Below are 17,523 nucleotides of genomic sequence, written 5' to 3'. Positions count from 1 at the left end.
GAAGTTGCAGAAGAAGAAGAAGAAGCGGGACGAGGACGGCGGCTTTATGTTAAACGGATTAGACAGCGGAATGCGTTGTCTCGATGAATTGCTCCCGTATGCCCGCTAAACGATCGCATTCTCGGAAGTCAGCGTGGAATGTCAAGATACGAAGAAGACTGGCATCGCGACCGGATTAAACTTCTTCCACTCTAATTGCTCGCGTGACTATGTTCGATCAACGTTGTCGATCGAGGTCTACGCTAACGGAGAAAACTACCGACGAATCGTAACGCGGCCAGCTTGTCTTTACCCGGACGCAAAACTCAAGCGGACAAGCGGACGTTCGAGAACGCGTTACGTATCAGTTGGATCAATTAATTGCAACGTTGTTATTAGGTATATACACCACCGTTTCCTTTTTTCTCGCCTCGAGACAGTCGTCCCATAAATTTCCATTAGAAGGGGAAATTCGAATTTCAAATTGCTCGTGTTGAGCGTCGCCGGTTAATTAGATGGCCGTAACTTTTCAACAGGCGTAGCCGAAGAATGCGTTCTTACGCGATGGAGGCACGTGGCTCCGCAGCGTGCGCCAATCTCAGATAAACATCTAAAAGGTTCTCGATCCTAATTCCAAGTGTGGAGGCCTTATTTGTATTTCGTACCTACGACGACATTCCACGTCACAGATAACATCCGATGATCCTTGGAGGTGGGACTAAAACGACGCGACACCACAGGACACGCCGGCACCCGTAACATGTCTGCTTCTACAGGGACCTCCTTCGTTGAAATCACCCTACATTTCCTTCCCGATAGTTTCCCTACTTCCGAACAACGTCGAAATCAACATAGAAGAGAGAATTTGTTCCTCGGAAATAAAATAATTTCGTATCGCAGTAAATACACACGCGACGGATCGTTGGATTCCTGTGCACCGGTGGTCGGTACGAAAAAAAGATTCGAAGCGGCGTTTTGACCGCCACTGTCGAAGGACGTGCACATATCTGTAGTGGAGAGTGGTCCTGAGGACTCGGATTAATCGGGGACAAGGCAAGCACATTACCGCGGCTCCAGATAGCAGTAGGATAGCGCCACGAAAACCACCGTGAAACTCCAAGAACCCGACACCCGGGTTCGTTGAAAGCCCGTGGTAGAGCGGCTTCTCGCCGAGAGAAACAGACACCGACCGGCAACGCCGGAGTAACGAAGAAGGAGAGCGAGACAGAGAGACTAAATTGGTCCCTGGCCCTCCACCGAATCTGTGACGGGTTAATCCTCCCGGGTTCCACGAAGCAGGAGAGAAGAAGTTGCCCGCGGGAGAAGATTAAAGAAAAGGAACTGCGCCCGAGAGATGGAATTGGAATCGGAAACTTGTGCTCCTGGGAGAATTTTTGCGACGTCCTGACCATTTCTACGGATCACCATCGACTTACACACACACACACACACACACACTCACGGACCACCGTAGCTTTCTCCCGAAAAATACTTTTCCGATAAACGATTCGCCAAAAGGACCACTGTCTACGCGCAATTTTTACACGATAATTCTCTCGACGAACGACAATTCCCAGTTGAAAATTTGTCCCGAGTGCGACGCGCGTGTATCGTAGAGGATCGTGTTTTACCCTATGTTGAAGTCTACAGGGACTGTAGGTATATGGAGGATATCCTGCGTTGTACACTTAACGACGATTCACGGCTACCTCGACTAATTATTCCGGTGTCGCGGGACCTCGCGTAGAATGCAAGGGTCATGCAGGTTGTCGCCTCGATGCGCTCGGCAGGCTTTCGGAACGCGATTAAAAGGACGCATGTCGTCGCAAACGATGACAACGACCACAACCACGACGATCCTTATCGGGAGCAACGCGGCAATTGTGGTAGACGCCCTCTTCCTCGATCTACCATCCGAAAAGAATCTTGATAATAGGATTATAGTTAAAGGAACGGGCAACGTTGTTCGAAATTCGCGAGCACAGGTAGCGGTCGACATTGGTCAACGGAAGAAGGAGGAGGTGACGAGAACGAGACAACGTGGAAACTGACGAAAGACTCGAGTCGGTGTAAAAGGAACGGCGCGGCGCGACGCGGCGTTAAGAATGTCAAGGTGGCAGCGACTCGAAAATTGCCCGCGCAACTGCACGGTCGCGCGAGTGTGTGCCCGGTGTGGACTAATGCGCTTTAATTGTGACCCTCTGCAACGCGCGGCAAAACTCCCTCTCTCTTTCTCTCTCTTCCACCGGTTTACCGTCATGCAATACACGCGAACAGGGAAAGGCTGTGGTAAGTACGTGCGCGAGATGCACACAACGACACGCGAGAACTCGCCAGCGCGATTGTGACATCGGGTTAAGATAAGTGCAGTTACGGAAATTGAATAATAATTGCAGACCTCGCGCGTTCACCCTCCTCCCTTCCACGGAAACTCCACTTCCATCGCCCGCGGTTCCACGGAAAAAAATGTCTAATAACCCTGCTCGCCTCGCTAGCCGCTAGGCCGTGCTCCTCTGGCCTATCTGTCGATCTGCTTAATTAGAATTCCGTTGGAAAGGCGAAAACAATGGTACGCCAAGTGCCGGTAGGTCGCGAGAAGGTCTGGCGTCTCTCTCGACGTCCATCTACTATACTTGTTCGTCGCTCTTTGCTCCTTTCCTTTTTCTTCTATTTTTCTTTTTTTTTTTCTTTCAAGACTTTAGCAAAGTTGAAATTTTCGTTGCACACGACTCGAAGGTATTAACGGTTGTGTGCGTGTGCGTGTCGCACACAATGCGTACGGTTAGGTTCTTGCGGCTATGATCGATGACTAGATAAAGCATCGCGGAGGTAGAGTAATCGGCCCTTAACCGTCACACATAAATCAAACGACTTCATCCACGGTGAAAAGAAACGACGTTCTCGATGTATACGACATAACGATGCGTAAGTGGATTTGGAAAACCGGTAGAAAACCTGATTACCGCTTTCTCGTTCCCTCCCTCGGGCTTCCGAGCGCAATGGCGCGGTCTCTCGCGCGCACCGACTGGACGCCTTTAATGAAGTGACTCTGTAGTTGTTCGATAATTTATGAGCTCGTATTAATTACGGAAATATCGGGTACGAAAGTGGATTGATTTTGCTGGACGATCGAAAAGTATCATAATATTGGTAAATGGAAACCAAGGTACGATCGAACCAGCCGACTGAAGAACACGTCGTACCCCGTCGAAGGTTGCTCGCGTTATGATGTTTTCAATTTCTTTTTCGCGGACACACTGTTCATGCGAGGAGAAAGAGAGAGAAGAAGAGACGAAGTTAATGGGCAAGATCGGTCTGCGAAGAGGCGGCATCGAACTCACAAGGTGAAATTTACCAGGCCGCTTCCAAAAAGCTGCCTCATTTCTTGATTACACCGTCGGTATACGCTTCGACAATTATGCAAAACAGCCATCCTTTTATTCGCGCCCCGGTGCATCGTCCCGCAACGCTGTTATTATTCTCTTTCGAGAGAACAAAAAGACCCAGCGACGAATAATGGTACTTCCGGCACAGAACTATAATAATTCCTCCGTGTCGTGGCTTCAACGTGCCAACAAACGAGAGTCCCATCGCCGAATAGTTACGCTATTCTTTTTAAACCTTTCCCCCCCCCCCCCTTTGATCGATCCATTATACGCACCTATACGTACATACATCATACACAGATATTCGTGTGATGCTCGCTATTCCACCGTTAACCGCCTATATCGTAGAAGCGCTATAATTCTCCGGACGTGGAAAAAAGCGTACGATGGCTAAGGCGCATCCGGCGTAGAAAATGTCGTCTTCGTCCTCCTCTTTAGTTCTGTTTAGCCGTCGTGGCTAGCAACCGAGATCGTTCAGCGATTCTTTTCCGTTGCGCAATCCACCGCGTCAGCTAATGCGATTAAAAAAGCATTACGATTACGTTCAATTATTAACAATTACAAGGACGGTAAAAAAACGTAATTACCCGTTATTAATCAACAAGTCAGAGCCCCCTTCTTCGCACGACCTCTTATAGGTACACCTATCTTCGTTTCTCACTCGCGTCTTTGCCTCTTCTCTATCTATCTTTCCCACCAGCCACCGCCGCCGTCGCCGTCGTCGCCACCGCTACGACAATTAGCTTAATTCGCAAATACCGCGAAATATTTACTTTGTGGAAAATAACATGGAAAGAATAACGAACAAGGCCGGAGATAATGACCAAAGATAAATGCGACAACTTAATTTCATACTGGTATCTCTACCTACATAGGTATAGAACCTAACGCGCTACATATTACCAATCAAATTTCCACATTTACAAATTATTTAATATTCACATCGCGAGATACTTGCTTCTAATTATCCGTCAGATCTCGTTGCGCAGCGACCGCCGCGCCGTTTCTTAAGCAATACCCCGCCTCTCTTGCGTGCGTTTCAAATTTATCGTCAGAGTTACAAGTTATTATCGGTTTCTAATAAACTTTTTCAACGCCTTGTATCCGCGCAATTTTCCACGCACGAAGACCGTGATACGCCATGTGGGGAACCGCGGCAACGATGCAATTCAGTAATTAATAGTGACATTGCGGATAATTAACTGCCGTAGATAATTGTAATTGTGGTTAAGTCCTGTCTGTTGGCCGCGACTGTGTAGAGAAAGAAGGAAAAAAGAGGCGAGCTCACGGTTGCGCGATCCTCGCCTAGCTACTATCGTCATCCACCTCGTCATCCTCGTTGTCGACAGCACAACAACCATCAGACCCGCTTTGTTCGAGCAAGGATGCGCCTCTTCTCGGAACTACCACAGGGACGAGAACCTAACGCACGCGATTGCAATGCTCGCGAAAAAGGGAAGAAAAAAAAAAGAAACACCGTCGGCGGGAGAATAGTTTGAAAATCTGGTAAACGAGTGAAGCAGAGATAACGATCGCTTCTCGATACGCATCTTCAATTAACGCATCTGGTAAACCGTGAAAGTTCGATGAACCATTAGCAAGGAGAAAAAGGAATCAAGTACGGCTATCGACAATTTATGACAAGGCAAGCTACGCGGCTGTGTATTTAGATATAGATTAGGATGCGTGCAATTATGTTAGTGCGGTGGTAAATTGCACATCGGTGGCCAACGTGATTTATCGCGTGTACCACGCGCTTTTCAGGATCAGCTTAATGATCGTTTACAGATCACTATCGACGGTTGCGTTCGGTCGAATCAACCTAGATCTATCGCGATTCTCGATCACCGAGAACTGTAGCAACGTGCGATCCAACCATCTCTATGACGCCTTTACCCACTCGCCTCGGCTACAACTTCTTTTTTTTCCTACCCCCTCCGCGCCGGTTCAAAGATCACTCTGTTTCTCGTTCAGCATTAAAATATTACACGCAATTTGTAACAAAATGAGCGCGGCAAGTGGCGAAGCATCGATCAGACATTTGTATCGGCCGCGGCCATTACACATTACACACACGTAGGCACTGTACATATGTACATATGTACTCGTACGTATCCGATGATCGTCCACGGGAATCATTAACATCTCCCAGTTGAACGATACGAGCGGAACGAAACGACTTAACAGCTTGTACGCGGGGAGCAAAACGGATAAACAACCGCGTACACTCTCTTCGGATTCATTTTTATTCCCGACCATAGACTCGTCCCACCAGAGGTCCGTTTGATTTCCGAATGATCGATGATCCTCCAATTTCCCTGACGTCGACAAATCATTTCAACCCTATCGGCGCTCTATCGTTAATTGATTTCGCGGACTCGAATCGTTAATTCAGCTCGCTCCAAGGATAATGGAGTAATTCGCAAATGATTATGGTCGTGCCCCGCGCGCACAGATTTTCATCAGACTTCTATACATAGCTACAACGAAACTCGCGTTGGATCACATCACGGTCTAGGAATTAACGTAGCTAAGTACACGCCACCTCGTAATTACCGTCCGACTTACTTACTTACTTCTTACCTTATGTACATAACGAGCAGCTCCTTTAACGCGATAATACAAAAGAAAATAGCGGACAACCTTTCCTCGAGAAAGCTGTTCGACTAATTTTCTAATCGTTCCAAGTACAACTAATAACGCAACAACAATTTCACGAGGGTTTTGACTCGTTTGTGTATCGCGTGCGGCCAGCAAATTGAATCGTAAAACGGTCTCGAGTTTTATTGCGAAAATTACCACTAACAGTGTATATTACACGAACCTCCAGCAGGACAAGCAAAATGGTACCTGATCGATACTACATACTGTATCGATCTTGCACGATGTCTCTTTTCAAATAGTTCCTCACTTCTAACGCACACGTGCGAACAAATTAATATTTTTTTCATCGACGAGAAGTCGAAACCGATTTATCGCCTGGAAGCCTAAGGAACGTTAAGAGTAATTACAGATCGAGCCAATCCAAGACTACCGAGATCCAATCATATTATTTACCAAGAGTTGTCGGGCTTTCGGTTATTCGTTGCATAATCGGATTACTCGTTCCACGTACACACAACTATACCTCTACCTGCTGAAAGATTCGATCCATTAGCGGTGTAATTGAACGTTATTGCGCGTTGACAGTAAGCTTGTAATTAAGGAACGGCCATTGGCACCGTCGCCGTACGAAAACCTCTTGATACTTGGAATTCGAATCGCGTTCCCCGATCGGGAAACCGCGCTCGCTCTAAATATACTTAATAAGAAATATTCGTTGCTGCCAACTTAATTACTTCTTACGATCAACTCTACGATAATTCGCAGAGCGTGTAGCGAGTTAGCTGGGTAATATAGAGGTAAGCGGTTCTACCCAGGCTCGAGGCTTCCTTTTCTCTTCGCATCGCCTCGCCTCGCCTCATCTCGCTTACCTTACCTATCCTTTGATCGTTCTACGCGAGTCTCTTCATTGTTGCAATTACTATCGGCCAACTTGGAACATTATACGGGCTAATTAATTCAGCTGGAAACGGTTAAACGCATGTGCGGGCGTAACCTGCATCCGGAAGGTAAATATCCAAGAAGCGTTATCGAGGGCGCTATCGCGTGAGTAGCCAGCGGCCACAAAGGACTGCCGATAATTCGTAATTGCTTGTTATTATCGTGCCGAGAAATCGAACACGTCCGAGCGTCGCCGGTTCTTGTCACAGGATGCATTGATGCGTCTATTAGCGAGAATTTGCAAGTATGATTTGCGGCAAAAACACCTTCGTCGATGTAACGCGTCGCGGTACACCGACGCGTCTCTCGATTCCATCATTCGCACGCATCAACGCACTCGCGCTGGAATAACCATCATTTCGTATAAATATATTTTATCGTTTCATCTGTACGAGCTGCCCATTAACTCACATCGTTATAAATGTACATGAATTATTACACATACATGTAACGCATTTCGTAGGTACCCATAATAGAGAAACCATCGAAACTTGTATCTGCACAATACGACATTACGTGTCTCCTAGAGAAAATCATGGAAAATTCTCGAGCGCTCGAGGTAACGCAAGATCATCGTTCTAATCTACTGTACGTCGACTCGACCATTATAACACGTCCGCGAGATACACACGCGGCCTCAATGAGTCGGCTAATTAGTTTATTACGCCGCGCTAATTTGTATGCCCATAAATCGCGATCGTAGGTAACATGGAACGCGTAATGTACTAGGCAAACGTAGCTATGGCACGTATACGTATACACCCGACTGTACAACACTGGCTCACTCTTACAGACACACACCAGGCTTATAGTAGCGTGCAAATATGACAGAAATGACTAGCAGATTTTCAAGCCACTCTCTCGGAAATCACTCCATCTAAAGCATCTAATCGAGCGTGACGCATCTAATCGGGCATTCGCGATACACAGTGAGTGCATGCGATTGCTCGGGAAGAAATAAATTAACATGGTAAATTTTCGATACGAACGATTCGATCCATCGAACCGGCAACAAGCTCCTGTTTCTCCCGTCTCTCCGTCGAGCAGTTCGAAAATTCGAAAAATTCGAAAAGGTGCAGAAACTTGGGAAAAGGTTTCTCGTCGAAAGAGAACGCTCGAGGGCTGAAGCTCGAAGGCTTCCTCTTCGCTCTCGACTTTCGTCTCTCCGACTCTCGGTCGTTTCTCCTCCCGCCGTGAAATTACAGTGTTTACGCGAATTAGATTTCGGTTTCGGTAATTTTCAGTTAATAACGAAGCGAACTGGCCAACGAACGAACGAGCATTAAGTGCGGCTTCGAGCCCATTAATGCTATTATAATGTAAAAGGCTACCTACGCGCGTTCCTCTCTCGCTCTCCTTCTCTATCTGCCGTAACACGAACCACCGATGCTACGCGTATTCGATGTTTATGGCAAAAGCCAACAAAAATGCGAGGAAACCCTTTTGCCAGCCTTAGATCTCGCTTATCGTCCGCATTACGTTCAGGCTACCTGCATTATAAACTCATTTCCGATAAATCGGCTAAAAACGACGAAAAACAGCTGCTAATCCCTCTACAGGGCCCGCTCTTCTCTTTCCTCCTCTTTCAGCCTCTTTCGTCCCCTTTCCGTATCCGCCGTGTGTTTCTCGCCTGCATCCACGGGTTTCAAAGACGTAACGTACCGGACCGCCGACAAACGAATCCGTCTGCTTTCTCGAGAATTCGACCAATTTCTTGGACGAGCGCGACTATAACAACGACACTCCGATTTCTAACGGTCCGTTCAAACGATCGAAACTGAACGTAACAACGAAATAAAAGCACACGGCAAACGAACTTGACGAAATTTATTAGGGACACTAAACCGGTTTGAAATACCTTTGCAAATTGCGGATGCGAATTATCAGTAGCAGCTTGTAAGCACGAGGTAAGATCCTTCGGTTGGTATGTCCAAGTATCGATCGCGCGTGAAAATGATTCTGGTCGTTACAAGCAAATCGAACGCTGTTACATGATCACTCACAGCATCGAACGTGCCGAAGTGTGGGCTTGTAGGGATCATTAATGCAGCAAGGTCGGTGAAAGGAATGATAGCTCTGTCCTCCTTCCTATCCCTCTGTCTCTCTGTCTCCATCTCTGCGTGTCTGCGTGGTCGTATATACAATCCGATTCAAAAATAACCGACCGATCCTCACAGGTGAACCGTCGTTTTCGAAAGGTGTAAACAACAGCTTGACAAACATGCCTTCTAATTATACAATCTCACCTTTACACCTGTCTCCACACTTTTCACGTCTCACTCGAACGTAACTCCTCTGAAAACTTCCTTCGACGTATCTTTGGAACACCTTGTATTGCACGTCAATGCGTGCGAATGTCTGATCCTGGTTCTATGAAGGTACAGTGGCTGACATTGATGTTAAGTGAACGGTTGCAATTGTCACTGTTCAATCTAACAACGATGAAAGTGCAATTTGAAAGAATGTCCGTCGGGAGATTTCAGCACGAATTATCGTCGACGGAGCTTATTAAGTAGCTACTTTTAAATTCTCTCGGAACGGAAACTGAAACCACAAGGATTTCCCTGACCATTCAGGGAATCCAATTGAAACGTGTGATAACTTAACGTAGTCACTCGAGCATACGACGCGACATGCTTCAGATTAAATCCAATCTCATTGGTAATTCTCATCTATAAATAATATTCGATCGCTTTTACATTCCACGATATAACGGGTGATTGGATAATCCACAAATAAAGTGATCTTTCTGGTCGCAGATCATTCGACGCGAGGAGGAGGAGGAGGAGGTGGTGGAGGAGGAGGCGGTGGCGGTGAGCAAGCTGTCCCGCAGACAAGTCCTGCGAGCAGCACGAGCAGCTCGAGTCAGGTGAATCAGGTGAATCAACAGGCACATCAACAATCGGTACCGCCACCTACAACGACAACACCTCAATCCACTCAGATGGGAATCTCTACGGAAGAAGTGAGAGCGGAGGAAGAGAGCAACCACCCTAGGGCAGCGCCAACCAGCCCTGAAAGCGAAACCGAGGTCGACGACTTTGCACCGAAAAGGAAACAACGCAGATATAGGACTACCTTTACCAGCTTCCAACTGGAGGAACTCGAGAAAGCTTTCTCGAGAACTCATTATCCCGACGTGTTCACCAGGTATGTTCAACGAAAGCGATACTCGCTATTTCTCGAAAGGTGTATTACTCGCGGCCCGGCCAGAATACACTTTCAGCGAATTCATGGAAAGAAGTATCGAATGTATGTACGTAGGTACACGTTCGCTATCCGAATCGTCCTTCTTGAGCGAACGGCATCTTCGTTACGGCTGATAGGGAGTCCGTGTACCTCCCGCAGGTCTAGACGATAGAGGAGGTGTTTAGTCGCGTCTGTCAGATTCCAGGCTTCCCGTGTAACGGGATCAAGATACAGCAGGAACTTGCAGAGCGAGCTATTAGTTTCCACCGAGCCGAAATATTTCGTCACGAGGCTCTCCTGCACTTTCCTCCTACGTTTATGGAACTATTATATATAGTCGTTCCTTTTTTTTTTCCTTATGGATTTCCTAACGAAACGAATTTACGATGGAACGTATATAACAGGAGGAGGTAGACCTTGAACGCAGCCGTAACAGCAATTGTTAACAAAGTGACCTCTTTCTAAAAAAAGATCTCGCATTCGAAGCTATTACTCGAGAGATAAGGTAACCTGAAATATACGACGAAACACGATATTGGTATAATTCTAGTTGAACGTAGGTGCAATAACCGACTGCAACGACGAAGCATGATAGACGAGGTTGTCCGTGGAATCCGGGAAAGCTGGCAAGATCTATCGATTCAGGGAAACAGTATACGCGATATTCCTTCCACACTAGCCATCGATCATCGCGTTTCTTCTGCTGGCGAATCGTCCTCATGCAAATTCCCCGACGTGGCGTCAAAACGATGATTTCGCTTTATTAAGTTCCCCATGGCCGGCTGAATCCAGTTGCATAGAAGTAACGTGCCGGCAACCGAGTGCAGCACAATCTATCTGGGTAGCTTTTTCTTTCGTCTCCTTCTTTTTCGCTATGCCTTCTTTCGTAGCGTGGAACACCCGGTAGGTAACTAATAGCGGTGTAATCGCTCGTAATAGGTCCGGTCCTGCGGCCACGGTATGGGTTCTCGTAATTAACGAAGATAGGAGGGGGGATGGATATGCAGAGGAGTGAGCCAGGTATAGGTATACTACCCATGGTGTGTACCATTGATAGAGGGGAACATGCGATCAAAATTCGTCACGAATTTGTACCACGAAACTTTCCAGCCTTTTCACTTGGCACAACTCTGTCCGCGAGAACACGATCGAGTTACAACGAAAACGATTATCCTGTTCGAAGGAAGGAATATTTAGCAGCCGTAACGCACGCATACTTGGAGTAAAAACTTGAAGGGCTATCTCATTATGGTCGCACCGGAGCGAACGGCCCCCGGCTTATCGAAAAATTCAAAGTCCAGACTCGCGTTTCGAGATAAAGCCTAATGTCCGTGTGGTATCCCATCGACATGTGAAATCCGTGGCTCTGCCTTTGCCTCCTCTCTTGTCCACTCTTACTTTCTTCGGAAAGTACAGCGTGTAAAGGTGGTAGTTGGAGTTAATTTTGCAATTTCCGAGGAGAACGTTTCGACTAGATCGTAGCTCGATAAAGAAATTGATCAATTTTTGTAAGGCAATTTCGCCAAGGCACGCCGCGCGTAATCTATCGTTTCCTAATCGTGGATCATTTCCTCTCCGCGTCAAGTCCTTCCATATCTTTTTGCCATTTTCATATAAATTAATCCCTCCTCCCTCCCTTCGCACACCCCCCCTCCCATCACCGAATCCAGGGATCGTTTCTTCTTCCTTCTCTCCCGATACCGTGTTGGAGTATTAATTTCACACTAATTGGATTTTATGGTCGCTTAGGTTTATTGACTAGCTGAGGCCATGCGGAGGTAAGCCTTGCTCGATCGCGATGCATATTCATTAGTTGCTTTTACAGAAGGACACGTGCGATTCGTTCTATCGAGAATTACTTGGAAACTCATTTTGCTACTCTAGCCTCTCCTCTTCTACGGAGATTTTCAGGAAAATGCAGACGTTGCTCGCAAGGGAACAGAGATGGAAACGAACGTCGATCCAATTACTTCGATCAACGAGGTCAAAGAAATCTGTACCTTACGATGAAATATCTAGATACGCGAGGATGTTGTAAGCCCTGAAACGCAGCCACTTACTTTTACGAGCTCTTAAGATCTAATTTAGATTAGAATCGTGTGGCTCGAGCTACCGTGCCTCGACTAATCATCCGACCAAACTCTCCCTACCACGCTAAATAGCTTGCTATTGGTTTTTACTTTTTTTCCTCTCCGCCCTGTCTCCCTCGCCCCCTTTTCCCCCTTTTGTTTTTATCGCGCTAACAATTCTGTGACGAAAGAGAGGGGGGGGGGGAGTGAAAAAAAGGATCTCGTAGCAGGTTTTACTTATAAAATTTATCGTTCGTTCGAAACGCGTTTGAAAAGATCCACCTGTTTCAGAGGGCAGAACACGATTCTCGGTAAATCATTCCGAAGAATACCTTTATATCCGTGTGGGGTGGGTCGGTGGTGAGTTTAATAAGGATGATTGTTTCCAGTGATCCGTGGAACGGAACCAGTTCCACGGACCTCTGGCCGCCTTCTCAATCCTGTCCTTCTTTCCTCGTCCCTACCACCGCCACAACCACTCCTCCCTTTTCTATCCCCTGTTCCGACTTGTAACTTCTCCTGTCATTAATCGACCGACCAGTCATGCTCCCGATTAGAAATGCCGCCAGCTTCTCTCTTCGTTCCGTTATTCGTTCTCTTGGCAAATGAGATTAGTGCCCCGGTGATCGCTAATTAGAACGACGTTCAAAAATCAACGCACCTAACGCTCTATAATTTTCGCTCTTTCTCTCGTTGCTAATTTCGTTACACGGCCATAATCGCCAGGGGATCCCCCCACTCTTTCGTTCTCCACTTTCTTTCTTCCCGTGTTAATCGCAGAACCGAATTTTTTTTCTTCCCGAGCTCTTCAACCCTTCTTCTCTTCCACCGTTCGCATCAACTTTGAATCTTCGAAAGGACCAAGGTTGCAGGTTGTTCCGAGATTTGTTCGATTGACGACACTGTGGCTAATGGGTAATTGGCCGTTCACGGGGTACGCCTATTAAACCACGAATTTCGCACGCTTTACCCGGTCTTCGAGACTTCGATCTGCTCGTATTTAATTCTATCGCGACGGTAACGAGTTTGCGAGACGTGAAACGCTTCGACTTGGAGAATATCGTGTTTTCCCGTTATTACGATTACGGCAAATTAATTTCCGCCCCACGCTTTCCTGAAGGAAAAGCAAGCGGCGCGCGATACCGTCGAAATCGTCGGTAATGCCATGTCATTCCTTGGGTAATTGCCGTTTCGAGCGCAACATTCTAGCAGCAGTCGAGACGTATGATTTATACCGAGATTAATGGCAAATTCCAAGGGTTGTTCGTTGACCAACCCGATCGTTAGAGCCGAGATGGATTGCATCGCATTATGCACGGATATTACCTCGTAGCTACCCAGCTTTTCTATCGTCTGTACTCGTCATAGATCTGGCGCACACGGTGCGCCTTCTTTCGCCTTAAACCACCGACAGACCGGTCTTCTTCGTCCAGGCATACACACGTGTCTCTGGCAATTTGAAAACGTTCGAATCATCGCTTGATTGATATCCGGTTACGATCACGGCTGTACAGAGAACAGAACGAAATCTTTTGCCTCTTGAATTTCCGCGAATCAGTCGAGCTAGTCGAGCACGTACAGCGACAATTCCGAGCATGTTAAACAATAATAATTAAGGTTGCGCCACAAGGGACAATCACGAACTCAGGCAACGCTCACCGACTGGCTGATTCGACCTCCGAGGTTAATTAGATAATGTAATTGTCCGGCAATTACTCGAATTACTCGCGCGCCAAGCCTATTCTATCTACAACACCGCACTCTCACTATCTTACTCTCTGCCTCTTTTTCTCGCTTCGCCTCGATCGCGTATGCGAATTATGCAAACAAGAGAGCATAGACGAGGCGAGCGAGGCCTGTATTGAAAAATTATAGTCTCAGGCGTGTACCGGTTCACCGAGGAAATACAAACGAAACGAACGGGCGTCGGATGAACGTTTCATTTCTCCTGTCGAACGCCGTAATTTTGCATTTATTCGCCATTTTCTACCTATTAGAGAGAAAAAAAACAATACACCTATAGCTAGATCGAGATGAGGTGGATAGTTGTAATCCGAAGAAGCACGAGAGAATATCGAGACGAGTGGACGGCAAAGAAGCTCGAGTTTAATCCACTTAGCGGTCACTCTTTGACAGAGACCGCTTGTTCTATCGCGATGCGATTGCGAAACCGCAGTTCCGTTCTCGCCATTGGTCCCGAAGTTAATTGCAACCGCTTGGCTGTTGCAGCAACATCGGTTCGTATTTAAGGAAACGCGAGCGTTGCGCTTTACTTCCTCTCTTATTACGTATACACACACCTCGTTCGCACGATCGCAAACGCTATTAACGCGAGTTTCAAACCGGCGACGGAGGAAGCGAGCGTTTTTACGATACAAATATACTCTGACGTCAGCTCGACGCGAGCTCGTTGAGGCCAGTGATAGATGAGCCTGTTAAAAAATTACACGGCGATAAATTGCGCAGAGGATTTGTGAAAGAAGTTGCACAAGGTTCTCGGCGATACCTCCAACACCGCGATGCGTACGTGTATGCCCGTTAAATACAACTGGAACGTGTATTCGACTAATCGTCCAGAGTCGTATACACAACTAGCACATTTCCCATGGCAAGGACATCGAAGAAGGGGAGACGCGTAATAATAACGATACGCGAATCGAGGGTAACCGAGTCGCCAGTGAACGGCGGGTGTAATTAGGGACGCCCGTCTAACCGCGAAATTTCGTGATCTTATTAAATCCAGAAGGACGTTCGTGAGTGTGCCGGAGAAAAAGGGAAAGGCTAAATTATTATTACTCGCAGGCCAAGGTGCTCTCTCGCTCTCGGATCTCCAGCCTCTTTCCAGAGATCGCCTGTCTCCAGACACCGATCTTACCTGACAAATCGATCAGATTCTTAAACAAATAATCCTTCATCATTTACATCTTATTCGGTAGTCACTTTCCTCTTCACCTAATCTCGGTAGACTCTCTATTGAGACAGGAGAAAGAGGCAAACGTGTATGTACGCGGCGTAAATGAGCGTAGTCAATTTTCGAGCGCGCTCGCCCGAAAGTCCCTGTAATTTCGAGCGGGCACTGACTGAAACGAAACACGTCGTGTATATAGGTACACTCGAATGCGCCTAAACACGAAATTGAAGCGGCGCTGATCGGAAGGGAGAAGCAGCTTCTGTGCGCGATATAATCACCGAGATTTCCTTGCGATTTCGTGGAACATCTGGGCAATTTGCGTGCGAGATGAGAAACCCCGCAGGCCGTCTAGCGAGACAGCGTGCGGGGATTCGCTTTTGCCACGGACACACCGATGTAATCGCTGGTCAATCCTTTTTCGGCCCGGCAAAAACCCTAGAAAGCGAGAAACGAAAGGCTTCCGGAGTTTATCCCGGCCGAAATCAATCTACGACACACTGTGCTCGTACCTACCGTTCCTCCGTCCTCCTCGATCATTTTTCTCCGATAATCACGTAATAGAGTTCAAGGAATCGACGCCGAAAACAAAGACGAGAAGAAAGGGAAGGGGAAAAAATATTAACCGCGGCTAGAAAAAAGGGAGACAAAGAGAGGGAACGTGTATTGTTCGTTCCACAGCGGAAGAGCTTAAGCGGTGTTCGTTATATAAACTCTCCGTTGCAACTCGGCGATTGTGATTAATAATCGTTCAATTTATTAGAGATAATGATATGCGTGGTATCGTCGATAAACAGTGTTGCACTCGTGTACCCTCGCTAAATGTGTAAGAGCCGCGATACCATCTACCTGAGCGGCAGTGAATAATTATGAAAATGTCGGTGCTAGTATGCGTTACACTCGTCACACTAATTTATGCGAATGGCAATCGAATTGAAAAGTACGCGTGTCGGAAGACATAATGCAATTAATTGATATCTTACAAACGTTCTAATTAACTTAACGAACAGTATATGATTATTTCTGTCACGTAGATGTTTTAATTCTTTTAAATGCTCGCGATACTCGTTCGCAGTACATTTAACGCCTTAATTTTCATTAGAGAATCAAATTTAATGCATGCTGCGTGCTCGCAATTCACAACACGCTACAACACTTATGCAGTAACTCGTTAACTTTGTAATCTGTTTTCTACTTTCAGGGAGGAACTCGCAATGAAAATTGGTCTTACGGAAGCACGAATACAGGTTAGTAAAATCACAATTTCGATATGTTCCTTGTGTGTGTGTGTGTGTGTATAAAAAAGTGTCGAAAGACAAAGTTGTTTGTCGATAAAACACTCACCGAACTTCTGGTGTACCGCTGCAGCGTTCCCATGCACCGCCACACTGTCTTCCTCCTTCCGTTCCTCATCATCGACGATTCCCACCCTTGTTATCACGCACACGCACGTAGTACACACTCTGCCATCGTCTCTAAACCCATAGAAACACATTTTCTATTATTTTTATACGCCTAATATTGAAACTAAACGCGATATATTCCGCGACCCAACCCACCAGACCACCAAATTCGTACTGAAACAAACAATCGAACGGACGCAAAGGACAAATTTTGTCGAGGAAGGGGGGACTGACCTATCGGTCACTGGCTGTAGTCAATTTTCGAATAACTTTCAAGACATTGTTTATGTTCGTACGAGTACTGCCTACACCCTGCGCAGCAGTACTTGCAAAATATGTTTACGTTTTCCAAGTACGAGATCCGAAACAAGGAAAATATCTCTCGCCGGAATCAAATCACGTGCCAACAACGTACGCGTACACGTGATTTCTCAGAAGAAAAAAAAAACGTTACATTGTGTATCGTCGCGTTGTACGGCTTGGTACCAGCGGAAAAACGTGGCGAGATCGAGCCATCGAGGAGAAGAGTGAATTTTCTGCGTGAAAAACCAACTAATTCCCTCGCAATCGGTTAATCTCATCTACTAACTCGATCGTTCCTACGTTTCTTACCACCGTTTCCTCCACTTTTCGTCGTGTACCAAGTTCATCCCTCTCGCTCCGCGATCGTCCATGCTAATTTTCATTATACTTGCAAATACATCGCCATCCGCCGCAAATCGACGATTTATCCGGATCTTTTAAGGTTATTACACGAGCACACGCCACGAGGAACACCGTTTAACTGAATGACACGGTACCGAAGACGCGCAACGTGCTAAATATTTTCAGGAATTCACAGGTCCGACGAGACTCGCGATTCAAACGTACACGCATGCCTTTCGAATATGTATTTCGGTTAGGCCAACTTCCTTCGTTTGCGGGGCAGTAACGTTAATCAAACATTTCCGAATACGTCGAGAATTAATTCCTAGTTTGTCTACTCCAGTAAAATATAATTGTTCGAAGAAGAGGAGGAGGAGAATTATTCGTTTGAGGAAGTGTAC

General features: G+C 46.6%; 1 protein-coding gene across 1 annotated transcript in view; it reads left to right on the top strand.

The window, feature by feature from the left end:
• Nucleotides 1-17,523, top strand: part of LOC108579997 (homeobox protein aristaless-like) — a 52,562-nt gene that overhangs the window by 31,159 nt on the left and 3,880 nt on the right. The window contains 2 exon segments of the mRNA XM_017943647.1: nucleotides 9,668-10,058; nucleotides 16,276-16,321. Coding sequence (XP_017799136.1) covers nucleotides 9,668-10,058; nucleotides 16,276-16,321 — 437 coding nt within the window.

The sequence above is a fragment of the Habropoda laboriosa genome, unplaced genomic scaffold (assembly GCF_001263275.1).
Source record: "Habropoda laboriosa isolate 0110345459 unplaced genomic scaffold, ASM126327v1 scaffold2, whole genome shotgun sequence".
Classification (NCBI taxonomy): Eukaryota; Metazoa; Arthropoda; class Insecta; order Hymenoptera; family Apidae; genus Habropoda; species Habropoda laboriosa.
This window is presented reverse-complemented; position numbering and strand designations above follow the sequence as displayed.